The sequence below is a fragment of the Pieris napi genome, chromosome Z (assembly GCF_905475465.1).
Source record: "Pieris napi chromosome Z, ilPieNapi1.2, whole genome shotgun sequence".
In the NCBI taxonomy this organism is placed as follows: domain Eukaryota; kingdom Metazoa; phylum Arthropoda; class Insecta; order Lepidoptera; family Pieridae; genus Pieris; species Pieris napi.
Genome location: NC_062259.1, coordinates 2002393 through 2016519, shown reverse-complemented (window position 1 = coordinate 2016519; position 14127 = coordinate 2002393). Strand labels below are relative to the sequence as shown.

The 14127-nt window shown below is 35.9% G+C and overlaps 1 protein-coding gene across 3 annotated transcripts in view; it reads left to right on the top strand.

Annotated features, from left to right (window-relative positions):
* The window catches only part of LOC125062317 (unconventional myosin-Va), a 56899-nt gene extending 43405 nt beyond the window's left edge, over nt 1-13494 (top strand). The window contains exons 29-41 of one of the 3 annotated variants that reach the window (XM_047668144.1): nt 163-192; nt 1709-1815; nt 2962-3069; nt 6470-6569; nt 6926-7043; nt 7934-8068; nt 8692-8896; nt 9776-9921; nt 10961-11175; nt 11507-11656; nt 12143-12274; nt 12828-12938; nt 13236-13494. In XM_047668144.1, coding sequence (XP_047524100.1) covers nt 163-192; nt 1709-1815; nt 2962-3069; nt 6470-6569; nt 6926-7043; nt 7934-8068; nt 8692-8896; nt 9776-9921; nt 10961-11175; nt 11507-11656; nt 12143-12274; nt 12828-12938; nt 13236-13364 — 1686 coding nt within the window. In that variant the 3' untranslated portion in view covers nt 13365-13494. The remainder of the gene's footprint in view (nt 1-162; nt 193-1708; nt 1816-2961; nt 3070-6469; nt 6570-6925; nt 7044-7933; nt 8069-8691; nt 8897-9775; nt 9922-10960; nt 11176-11506; nt 11657-12142; nt 12275-12827; nt 12939-13235) is intronic. The other 2 variants (XM_047668146.1, XM_047668145.1) reach the window with 2 other exon arrangements.
* Nucleotides 13495-14127: the final 633 nt, after the last annotated feature.

Here is a 14127-nt window from a genome sequence, read left to right as displayed (position 1 = left end):
TGAAAACGAGCTAAACTTGGCTTAGCCCAATATCGTTCCTGAATCTCTGCCTCAGTCATTTTAAATAAATTTTTGGTTAGTCTCGACTCCATATTAAATTTATATACCTATATTATGTATGGGGTCATATATATGTGTTTAAAATATATTTAAATTGTGCAGAAACCATGGTTCCAAGCGTTGAAAACTGTTGTAAGTTGTCAAATGTGTCGAGAGCTTTTTCATTTTGCTTATCACAGCTTTTTTGACATAAGCTCCACATGGACGTCCATCAAATATATCAATAGTTTTTATTTATAGAAAGCTGCATTATCAGTTAGTCAGGCTTTGCAAACTTTGGTGCACTGCCATCGTACAATCACCAAGATTGTCACATTTTAGGTCTCTCTCTTTAAAACTGCGGCAAGTATCGGCAAACAAGGTGATCAGCCCTTGCCTGATTGGGTCTAATGCCGGTGTTAGGATGATTTCAACAACCTTTTAGGTCTGGGCTTCTGATGTTTCATGAGGTGGCGATTAAAAAGTGGCGGAGAGTTTATTATTGTATCACCTATAGTCCGCACCACTACTCATTGCTAAATTTTCGTTACAGTGAAATATTACTTTATTCGTTTTAAGGTAAAACATTCAAATCAAACAAGCAAATCTTGGAGACTAGTTCGCGAATTTCATATTAATTTATGTTACGTTGGGGTAAAATAGCCTTGCACCTAGCACTAGCAACATATTACTACGCCGCGCTACTAGCTAGCGCCGCGTCTGTCGGCAATCAGTGGTGGCGCGGACTCTATATGAATAAATGACTTTTGACTTTTGAGGCAAGTAGGCGCTAGTCGCGAATTTTAAACTCATTATTTTGATAGCTGTCAGTATCGCTATTGGAGTAAAAGAGTACTCTGTATTTTCCTATAAAGTCAAAGTACAAATAGCTTTATTCATATAGGTAATCTCGTACACTTATGAACGTCAGAAAAGAAGTTAAATAAATTCTAAATGTACATTTACTACCAGACATTATAGTGACAGCTAAACCGCCGCGATAGCGATCCTGGCGTTTTTGTATGAATAGGTGATGTAGTTATTCTCAAAATCCATAGCGTGTCGCAAATTAGGGAGTGCGGAACAAAAACTTTTTGGTGTCGCTGTAGTAACTAAGGCATAATGTAGCTTTCTACTTGTTCAGACATGATTTTCATCTATTATTAATTTTATTCTCTTTTTTTACGCTTTCTTTCGCTGAAATTGCATGGTTTGTATTTATTTTGTAGTTAGTCTATTAATATAGGCCTACAACCTAAAACTGAAATCAAAACTCTCAAAGTGAAGGTGGTAGCGCAAATGATTTCCGTATTACAGATATCATAAATACTCTAAATGTGTCAATGTTAGCAATCTTTGTGTATATATAATCGACAGATTCTGACCACAGCTGATGATTAAAATTTAAACGAACATCGCATTCTCCGAGTCAAAAGTTATAATTGCAAATCTCACAGCAAAATAATTCCAAAATGGCGGCGCTTTGCCCTCCACCGCAGCGTCACAGTTCTCGTCTGAAATAAACTCTTTGATCCTTTAGTTATCCAGTAGTATATTTGGTTGTAGAGGATAGGTTCGAAGCAACGCCAAACCCACCAGACCATATCTCCCGATGTTATAAGGTCTTTGGCCTGCTTCTGGATGTATTATAATAATGATTTTTTTGCAGACTGTCAATCTGAAGTCGCTAGCATCGAACTATGGGTCGGACGTCGATATCATCAATGAAGATGGAGAATTGGCCTCCGCTTATGAAGCCCAAAAGGGAATTAATAGGTATTCAAAATTGTTAAATCCAGAACAGTGGCCTTCATGCTTCACTTGCTCCAGCTGGATTATTTATTACACCAGATTTAGTTAGAAAAAGTTAACAAGAAATACCAGTCAAAGGATATCTTCTGAATCGATTTTAGGCTGTTTCCAAAGTTATTGGTTCTCTCCTATGAAAAAGAAAGAATGTGCAGTGTTGACCTTAACTTCAGCGTGAGACTCATCCTTAAGGTTGTGCACCAATGGACTTTCTAACCCATTTCACACTCGCTCGTAAGGAAAACATCGTGAAGAAACCGGCGTGTGTCAGGCTAATCTTCTATTGCCTATTAAGGGATAACGAAACAGAATCCAGACGCCTAGACCTTAAAAAAATTATAAAACTCTTTGTTCTTAAGTATTATTTGAAACTCAAAACGATTAAGTATTTTAAAATCTATAAATATAAAAATGAAACCCGTTTTCCGTTGTCACGACATAACATGAAAACGGCTTGACCGATTTGTCTGATTCTTTTTTAAAATATTCCTTGAAGTACGAGGATGGTTCTTACGGAGAGTAAAATTCTTAAAAATTGAGTAAAAAAGTCTAAAAACAACACTTTTCTATATATACAAAATATTCGTAATAATACTTAAAAGTCAATTTGAACTTTAATACCATATCATTAATCATATCGTTCAAGTGTTAGTGGAGGGGTTCCGGGAAGGTAAATTTTATTTTTTTGCCACAATGTATTTGTTGTCTTATCAACTTTCTTTTTTTTATCTTACTAGCTAGACCGGTGTCCCAAATAGCAGAATAAGTATTTAAAAAAAATAAAGAATCGACTGTTAGGCGGTACGATGTTCGCCAGGCCAGCTAGTAATATATAAATCAGTGGCGCTACAGTCTTTTTTGTTCTGGGACTCAGATTTCTGTATCTGTTTCATGAATATCAATCTAATAGGCAAGTAGGTGATCGGCCTCCTGTACCTTTACGGTTTCGTATGAGCGTGTGTTAAACCTCGATAGCTATTTAGCACTTTAAAGTTGATGACTTAGAAATCATATAAACCTTCTACCACGAACCCCAAATTGTTAAACAAACAAATTTTGCCAAATTAGCTACTAAAATATCCAAGTCTTGTAAAAATATTTCTTTATATTCAGGCAATTACAAGAAGAGCTGACAGCCGAAAAGCAGTTCTACGCTGAACACATCTCCAGTGCACAGATGGAGATAGAGAGACTGCGGGACGAGAATGAGATGTATCAGAAGTGAGTACTGCCCTACCTGTTGACGATTGACAATATTTTGGCTTCCGTGAACTCATCAGGTCAAATAAATTGTGGCACTATAACATTATTAGCAAACCCGTGTCTGGCTGTATTTTCAGCTGTCTTTTATACTAATCCAAGTTATAAGTTAGAGGATAGGATATTTGACAAATTAAAAACCATTTCGGATTTAGTAGTATATAAAATAAAATAAAATATGTTTATTATGGAACATAAGATACAGGTATCACCTATTCCGCGTCTTTAAATTTGAATCTGTAGGCATCCCTACTCATTGGCAAAGACAGAGGGTGTAGGCCGAGAGAAAAAGCCGGCGTAAAATAAATATTTATTAATATTTATATATTATTATTTTCTAATATTAATTAGTATTGATTTTAATATTTAATTTCAATCACTTCTGATTATAATTCAGACGCACACATAAAATTCGCACGTGTATAATGAAAAGAAAATGAAAACACGTTTTTTAAATGTAGAAACTCAAAGCATGTGGATAAATATAAAGATGCGTGCGTGCCAACATGCGCCACTAACTTCATTCTGTTAATTTTGTGTCACGGTGCCCGCGCATCGTAAAATTTCATTTCATCATAAATTTTTCATAACGCGCCTAAAGAAGTATAACTTCAAAAACTAAAATGATATCTAAGATGAAACATAGTGCCACAAAGTTATTCCAACCCTAACCTATAATAGTCAAAAGTTAAATTGGCGTCGTCAACAGGTTAGGTCAAATAGAAAATGAATCAAATCTGTAATTTGTATGAATAGGTCTTTCATACATTGTGTATCGTACATAATTTAAACTAAATCATTTGGTATCGTGTTTTAGTAGTTATGTCACGAGACAGCAGTAGGTTGGTCACGTTACCATTATGTTCACCTGCTCTTGATTAGTTCACTTACCTCACATAGCCAAATGCTGGTGTTATCATATCATGGCTAAGGATAGGCATGAACACATCGTAAGGAAACCACTTATCCATTTTCAAAGATAGAAGACTGATCATCTAACAATAACCAGCTTCCAACTTAAGTATTTCCGAGCCTATTCGACTTAGGGTCCTTCAATAAAAGAGCGTACCAATTCTTAGCGAGCCCTCTGGCATTGTAAGTGTCCATGGGCGTATCACTCAACGTCAGATGAGCCTGCCCGTATTGGTTCTATAAAAAAACCTAAAATTTTTTATTGCATTGGCAAAGCGTCAAGGCTTAATGGTAGAGTTTGATCTGTGTGCGCATGAGTGAATCATTATTTACAGTGAAAAGGAGACGGTAGCATCGAAATTGCGACGTTATTGGGAAAATATTAATAGGTCGAGCTGTGCCATGAAAACCATTTTCTACAGTGAAAATATTTTTTTTTCATTTTTCACCATCACTTATACAGTTGTAATAAAATGCCTTCTCTAGTCTCTGATTCTTTATCTAAGCTTTCATAATTTATACAATATGCAACCATTTCTTCGCTATTTAGACTGTTTTTTATTTATTAATTAAAATGATTGTTAAGCGAAATCTGATTTGAAATCATTATTCCTGAAAAGCACTTTGAATTTGTATTTATGTTCATTAATACTTGCGTAAACTTTAAAGAATAAAAATCAAATCTGAGGTCATTCACCAGTCATCGACCAGTCGATAGGTAGTTAACCTTTGGTTGGTGACCTCTTCGTAAAATTTTAATTATCTATAGTTTAACTTATTATCTCCAGTTTTCTAATTAAACTTAATATTACTATAGCGTTTGGTAGTTCAGTAAATTAACCCTTTCTCTATCTTATAATATACTTTAGTTGCATATTGTAGAAATCATTCTGCACTTTCCATTACTCCCTTTATATTTGGCATTTTACTGACTATTTAAATTTTTTACTTTGTTTTTTTGTATATTATGTTAATAAAGACTGATAACTAAGACTGTTTTGTCATTTTTGACAAGGCTTTATGCTGCTGACTGTATAATAGAATATAAACAAAGATTTAAATCATCGTGTTTTCGCTTGCCTTTAATATAAAATAAAGTGTCTCATTCTCGCATACCGATTACTGTATGTGAGAATGCCCATCAGGGCATAACATTGCCATGGGCATGCATCCTGGTCGGTTATGGGTACTTTTAACTTGTACCTTCTCTAGGACATCCTGGACTTTGACAAAGCCTGCCAACCCGACTTAACCATCATCATTTAATAGAGTAACATAATAATATTTACATGGCAATCCGTTCGCCGCGTAATTAATTATAATTAAAATAGCAAAGACACGTATGATTTGAATCTCTGGTGATATCTTTTGACAAGTGGTAATTAAAGGAAGGTGCTCAAAGGTATTTGCTGGTGTGACTAAATAAGACGTGGTTATTGATAGAACAGGAGCTGATGGGAGGATTATATTACGTGATAATGGACACTCACAATTTTATATTTCATTAAATATGTTCTATAAAACTGTAGTACATTGTTCTATTGTCAATAGTTTCCGCAGCAGGTCGAAGGTTTGATACAAATCCTTAAAATATTCTACAGCCTATATTCATCAGGGATTTTAGGTACGAATGCTTTAAATAAGTCCAGTAGGCGTCAACCAATCTTTTGATTTTCCTGAACCTTTCAAAACATTATCCACAAGTCTTGCTTTCCTCATTCATCAATTTCCCTTTACCATGTTCATTTCCTTTTGTCCTTTTCATAGCTGGATGTATAGTAATTTCTGTGTCTAAAACTAGTCACGCCTGTCGTATTTTTCTCTATAAAATACGATAGAAAACGCAGTAAATTCTACTAAATTGCCAAAAGATAGACAAGTTTAATTAACAGCGTCATGGATCATTTGGACTTTAGGTAAGTTGACTGATGACTTTCATATACCTTTGCACGGTTTTGTCCAAAATATTCATAACATTGAAGACGCTAGATTGCAGACGCAACCTTGGGAACGGAACAAAAAGTATTTATCGGGATGCCTATTGGAAGTTACAGAAGATAAACACTTGGGGACGAATTATCATGCCCCATTTATTTCATTCTCTTCAACAATTTTTTTTTATAGATCGATTAAAAAATAATAATAAAGCTTATTAAAAATTACAACTGATCTTTCCAGGATCTGCCTTGCGATTCTGTAACTCACTTTTCGAACTCTCACAGTTTTTGTTTGGTTTTCCCAGCGGCGGCCGCGCTCAAATCAGTCGTGAAGCAGTAATTTTATGATTTGGCATTATAAACAATAAACTACAAGCGTCCTCCTTATCAAAGTGAGTGAGTGTAAAGTGAGTTGCAGAATCGCAAGGCTGTTCTTTGCCTGCTCAAACCCTGTGTGGTAATGTTAAATACTTTTTGGTTCCTGAGTCCCTTCTTTTTTTTTAACTTCACAGATTATTAAGCACAGATCTAAGCATAGAGCCAAAGAATAAGAACCAAGAATTTGCGCAGAATGAAATTATTCGTCTCGCTGCAGAAAGTTTAGCCACACAGGTAAGTGAAGTTGTTGAATCTTTCTGACGTTTAAAGTAAAAAAAAATACGCGTCATAACCTCTTAGATCAGGCCATCTTATGTATTATGCTTTATGAGGCAAGGAGGTGGTCAGCCTTCTACCTTGACCAGTGGCTGTCTGGGCCTCTTGGGTATCTATTTAGGCAAGTAGGTGATCCATAATAGCCTTTGCTGATTGAAACTATTGCCAGTGTTACGATGTTTTCCTTCGCACGAGCGAGTGTTAAACGCATTTAGACGAGTCCAATCTACGACCGCAGGGATGAGAGTCGCATCGTTCTTGCGTGTTTGGGACTAAACAATAAACAAAACAGGAGTAATATTGTATAATTTCAGGAACGTGTCGACAAGCTATCGGAGAGATGTCGCCGTTATAAAATTCAAATTCGTATGCTGGTCAACAAGTTGAAGGAGGCTGGTGTTGAAGATGTTCAGGAGATTTTAGAAGGAAATGGTATGTAAAGTATTTGCATATAGGAGGAAAGTTACTTATATATTCAGAATATCTACTCATTAACCCTAAGTGTCAAAGATAGATAGAACGATGTATGATAGGAAAGAAAGAAGAAAAAGTTAAAAAAAATAAGAAATTAAGTAGCGGATGCTACAATAAAAATAAATAAAGTAGAAATGGGCGGGGCAGTCGAACAGAAAAGTGGAGTAAGAAAGTTCTAAACTGGTGCTCAAGGGACCATAATCAAGGAAGACAACTTAGAGAGTGGATAGAGCAAATTAAGGAAACAGTAGGTGGTACATGGCAGAGAATGACACAGTGCAGACAGGATTAGCGAGATTTGGAGGAGGCCTTTGGGCAAAAAGGCCCTAATACAGAAATATAAATATGTTTAAGTGTAAAAGTACCTGAAATAAAAGGCTATTATTATTACCACATCACTTTCCGCGCCAGAAGAGGTATTTCCTAACCAATTCGACTTAGGGTCCTTCAAAAAGCATACCGATTCTTAAAAGACCGGATGCACTTTTGGCAGTGTGAGTATCCATGGGCGGTATCACTTAACATGCGGCACCTAAGATGAGCAGTGCCCTTTTGCATCCGTCGTTCCACAACTGACCGTTTAAAGGCAGTTTTTGCACCACCACTATGTGGAACCAGCTGCCAACTGAAGTATTTCCGAACCAGTTCGTCTTAGGGTCCTTCAAAGAGCGTACCAATTCTGTCAAGAATTTACTGTGCCAATACTGGTAATGTGAGTGTCCATAGGCGGTTTCACTTACCATCAGAGTATTCTATCCGTTTGTTATAAAAAAAGGACTATATCGCTGCAGTGACCTCGAAACGACGGTTAATTTCATGGAATAACTTGGAAATATTTGTATTTCCAGAAACAATCATATCTCAGAACACAACACTCCCGTTGGAGATGGCTACTGTGACCAGAAAGAAAGAGAGGGAGTACCTCGGCATGTTCGAATATAAATTGCAAGACGAACACACGATCATCAAGAAGCTTATAATTGGTAAGTTCCATCATCATTCAGTTCACGAGCTTGATTTTTACCTGGTACGAAGTCACAAATTACAGATTTTACACATAAAATGCAGTTTGCATTACTGCACGAGGTGAAATATTTTCAGGTCTCATCTATCCTCAATGGCTGGCAATCCTTCAGTCTACTTCCATTTGCAAACTAATCAACTGTGTTTAAGGAGTTATAACCTCCAAAAAGCATTTTCCCTCAGACTATGTATGCAATTTACCTATGTATATTAGTGCTCATGCAGCCCATGAACACCCACGTGGGTAGGTGGCTGCCTTATATAGTAGAGCTGAGCTCTGCGATTCTATAGCCTTTCGGTAAACAGACTTTTAAATGCAAAATTTTTGTTCGATATCTTCTATAAAACTGTTGAACATTGCGCTATTGTCAATAGTTTCCACAGCATATAGTAATTTGTATTGGTCTTACAGACTGTTGGACACCTTAACACTATTGTAATTATTCCTATGTTCATTAGGGATTAAGAATTCTAATTGTGAAATATTTTCGAATCAGTTCAGTTTTTGGAGCCTGCAAAAAGTAAATTCTTGCCTCCTTTTAATATTAGTGTAGCTAAAATTATCGTAAATCTAAATTTACAGATCTAAAGACCCACGTAGCGACCACACTGCTCCCCGGTCTTCCAGCCTTTATCCTCTTCATGATGCTCCGTCACACTGACCACGTCGACGATGAGCCCAAGATGCACTCTTTGATGAAGGGAATCCGAACTGGAGTCAAGAAGACCCTGAAGAAGCGATCTGATAATTCTGAGTACAGCATTCTTTGGCTCGCTAATATGTTGAGGTAAGGTAAAATTAGCTGGCGTAGTCTGAATTTTTTTAAGATGATAATTTGTTGGACGAACGTGTCTCTAAATTCAGTTGCCATAAGTTCAGTAGTTAGTCATTGAGCAGGTTTACCCTAAAAATTAAAGACAAATTGTTGCTAAAGGGATATTTGGTCCTTCAGTAACTTACTTCCGCAGCTTACTCTATAAACTTTAAAAATGCAGCACAGGAAATTGAACACGTGAAGCTAGGAGCTGAATCTCTGACGGGTTGAGATTTTCAGACCTTACTCATACTTTGAATGTAAATTTTAAAAAGATTAAGAGATTAGATAAGATTTAGAGAATATTTTTCTCGAATGAATAAAGCGTATTTAAGCGCAGCAAGTTTAGTAAAAATAATCTAAAATAAACCAGAAAGTGTTTTACTTTTTTTTTGTCTATGGAAAAGTGGAGAAACGGGCATGAGGCTCATCTGATGTTAAGTGATACCACCAATGGATACTTCCACTGCCAGTATTGGTACGCTCAATTCTTGACAGAATTGGAACGCTCTTCAAGGCACTAACAATGAGCTTAAGGCACTTTTTGGTTTACCACTATGTGGAACCCACTGAACTATTTCCGAAGCAATTCGACATAGGGTCCTTGAAAGAGCGTACCAATTCCTAAAGCTCCAACAGCGTAGTCGTGAGCCCTCTGGCCCATGGGTGTGAAGTATTTCCGAAGCAACAGGATCCTTCACCGTAACAATTCTTAAATGGCCGGCCGCCCTTCTAGCATTGAGTGTCCATCACTTAACATCAAGTGGCTCACTTCACGCTCCTGTCGGTTTGCACCCTTTTCTATATAAAACGCTGTTCTTTCTGCTTAAATGATAACAAAATTAATTCCAGACTTCTTAACAACATGCGCCAATACAGCGGTGATGAGGCTTATCAATCGAGCAATACGCCAAGACAAAACCAACAGAGTTTACGTATCTTTGACTTGTCGGAATATCGGCAAGTGTTGAGCGATATCGCCATTTGGATATATCAAGGTAATTATTTCTTGGATATTTAAACGATTTAAATGACAATTCCAGCTCGGAGACTGTCTCGTTGCTCTCGAAGTTTCTCAGAGAAAGAATACTCAATTTCCAGCTGTTCCACTTTGACTCTTTTGATTTGACCCTGGAATCCAAATAGCAAATTGAGCTGTAGATTTAGATCAACTCATGCTTCTAAATTTCATGAGTTAAAAAAGATTTATTTGATTATGACCCCTGGATTGGGTAGAAGTTATCTTCAAGTTCAAGTCTATACTTCTTTAAAAAAAAACAGTGGCGCTACAACCCTTTCAAGTCTGATTCCTGATTGTCTGAGCATAAACAAATACAGAAATGGGGCCCAGATCTAAAAAAAAGTTGTAGCGCCACTGATTTATTTATTTACATGATTTTAGCTACTATTATTTATTTATATGCTATATCTCCAGTATATGTTGCAAACTTTTCTAAAATACATGACAATTATGCTAAACATGAATGTTACAAAAAAAATACAATAAATATTACTAGCAAAACAGCGGATTAGGTATCAGATAGGTACTTAACAATCCATTTTTAAATTGATTGTAACTACGGTGCTACGCTAGAAAATACGCCGAGAGAAAAAGCCGGCGTAAAAAACTCTCGGGACTCTTTTAAAATAGCAAATCACCATCCGGTTTATGTACGGCCACGTGATCTTTTACCAACCACGATCTGTATCTCCAAGTTCTCATCGCCTCTGCACGTTGTATGGCTGAAATACAATTCGCTATCGGCATATGGTAGACATTTACAAACGTTGTGTAAAAAAAAAAAAACATGGCGATTAAAAAGAGTGGCGGAGAGTTTATTGCCAGTTCTTCTCTTCTGTTCTACGCCCTTGATTTGAGAACTGGCACTAAATATAAAATTAGAAGCATTTATATGTATTTCTTTACAGACAAGTCATAAGTGTACAAAGTGTTACCAATATGATTAAATGATTTTTTGAATTTGAATTTTGACAGGTGGTTCCATACAGTCTAACATAATATGTGAAAATTTCCAGGCCTCATAACCCACATACAGACGCAATATGAACGCCTTATCGTGCCAGCAATACTTGAATACGAAGAAATAAGTGGACTGTCTGGCCCCAAAGCTATTCCTACGCCTGCCCCGTCAGCGGGTCCTGCTAGGTTGAAGCACGACTTGGCAGCGATGCATGATCATCTCAAAGTCCATCAAGTTGACATGCCGTTACGTGCTATGATATTTAAACAGGTAATGTTCTAAGAAATAAAAGTTAATTTAAATTGCAAGGTCATTACCCTTATAAAAGGTCAAGTAAGTGGGGTCATTGACATCTAAAAGTTCAAAAGGTCTTTTAAAGTTAGGTGTTGTTGGTTGATCTGAGATTGGCATAGTAAGATAAAAACAAATTAAACCATTTTCCATATTAATTGTCAAATGAAAAATACGTAAATATCTCAGAAACTGCCGAACCGATTTCGATGAAACTTCTTTACCTACGTTCAAATATGATTTATTATCCAATACATACCATCATATAAACGGTAATAAATTCGGCGTTTTAAAAAAAAACTCTTTCCAGCTATTCTACTTCATCTGCGCCTACAGCCTCAATCAGTTGCTCCTGCGCAAGGACTTGTGCTGCTGGGCTAAAGGGCTGCAAATTAGGTACAACATCTCACACCTGGAGACCTGGATTAAGGAGAACCTAGCTGAATATGGGCAGAAATGCGTAAGTATACCTATAAAATAACTCGTGATTGTCAACGCTTTTATTTCTTTATTAAAAACAAACTATATTATACGATAATGTCAAAACATATATAATACGAAATACATACGATACATAATACCGCTACTCTGAACTCTGCTAATATACTAAGATATAGTGTCGGAGACAGCGTTTAGTAGCAACGTCTTTGTTAACGGGGATTTGTGAATCGCAGATCTAAAGAAACCGAGTTCTTGGAGAACACATTGGGTTGCTCATAAAGTGTTGTCAGTCACATGACACCCCTGTTACAGAGCAGTGTTGGCTTAGTGGCTTTAGCGTGCGATTTAACACTCGCTCGCAACGGCGTGTGTCAGACACAGGAGTCTTGATACTTGCCTAATAGATCGATTAAAGAAACAGATACAGAAATCTGAGGCCCAGACCTAAAAAGGTTGTAGTGCCACTGATTTATTTCAGTATTAATTATGTAAATATTTGTTTAAGGTTGAGAACACCTTAGCCGTCCTGAAGCCGATAACACAGGCGGTTCAACTGCTGCAAGCGAGAAAGTCAATGGCCGATGTCGCAAGTACTGTCGAAATGTGCGCCGATCTGACGGCTATACAAGTTTGTAAGGTGTGTATTGTGTATTGGATTGTATGAATTTCGAAATATTTTTTTTATAGTTTATGGCCTGGTATCTAGACCTTTAGGCCAAACGAACAAAGCTATTATTGAATAATTGCACAGAATATCAAACTAATCATAATGTACTCCATAGATAGATTATTGAAACAAATTCGTTTTTTTTTTAATTTTCCAACAAAAGGATAAACAGATAATCAAAATGAAGAAAAAAACAGATTAGATCTAAATTCATTATTTGAATTTCGACCTATATAGGATACTTGCACAGAATATAAAAAATAAAAATGGAAGACATTCCACTAGTAATTTGAATTTCGAACTTAGTTTATCAAATAAAAACAAATTAAATAATATGAACTCATGTTAATTTGAATTTCGAACAAGACCATTTTATATACTTGCACAGATTATAAAAAATAAGAATGGAATATCTTAACAAGTAATTTGAATTTCGAACAAAACCATTATTACTTGCACAGAATATCTTATAAATAGATTACAGCTAATGTGATTTCTAAAATATATTCTTGAATATTCACAGATCCTCAACATGTACACACCGGCTGAAGAGTACGAGGTGAAAGTGACAAAAGAATTTATACACGAAATACAAAAGCTGATGAAGAGTCGCCCTGGTGCAGACTCGGAGTCTGTAAGTCACTTGTGGACAATTTTATTTATTTATTTGCTTAATGGTATTCCTACAGCTACTTACAAGTATTATACAATATTCATAAAATTACACTATACACAAGAGCCAAAAATGGAATACACATTTAAACATACACAAAACACAGTTACACCTATACAAATACAATAAATACAATTTTTTTTAAATTTAAACTTCGTCAGATGAACAAATTTTTTATGTTTTTGGAATTTCTGTCTATTTCGTTTGTCCACTTATAGGATTTATATGATATTAAACTTAAAGTTTTTTTTTTTTCAGAAAAACCTCCTAATGGATTCAAAAGTGATATTCGCTGTACAATTTCAATACAGCCCTTCGTCAATTCGTCTTGAAGACATCGAAGTACCCAAAGTACTAGAATTGGACGGATTACTCACCAAAATCTAGACATATTATGTTAGAGTCGTTTGTTGTACACATTTGGGGGGAAAGTTGGTCACATGTGAGTTTCATTTTGTCAGAGTAAAGTAAAAAATTTAATCATATAGGTAACATAATGTACACTTATGACTCGTCAGTAAAGAAATAAATGCTTCTAATTTTACATTTACTGCCAGTTCTCAAATCAAGGGCGTAGAACGGAAGAGAAGAACTGGCAATAAACTCTCCGCCACTCTTTTTAATCGCCATTTTTTTTCACACAACGTTTGTAAGGAGCTGCAACCATTACACCATGTTCCACATGATCTTAAGTAATAAATAATAATAAACAACATAGATGTGTCCTCTATCAGCAGGAGGCATGGTGAAATAGGAGCACGCACTTACATTCTCGTGGGAACAATACGCAGACGCGTGTGACTAACATAAAGGTCGGTCACATGTGTCATATATTGTATCAGTCGTATATTGGACACATGTTGGTCAAATGTGAGTTACATTGTGTATGTCACATGTGACTTACAAAAACACAGGCACTTGAGACCTACTGATGTTTCACGCATTTTCTTTGAGATATAAAAATGTATGTATCCAGTATTAAACATTTGCAATAGACATAAATATGTGTCTGTCAGTGTCTTACATTTCTGTATAATCCTATTTAAAACAAATATTTTTTATTGCATTTAAATATTCCATATATCAGCCATACAATTGTGTCTTTGGATTGTTAAGTTTAATAGATTATTTAGATTTAAGTATGAAACAT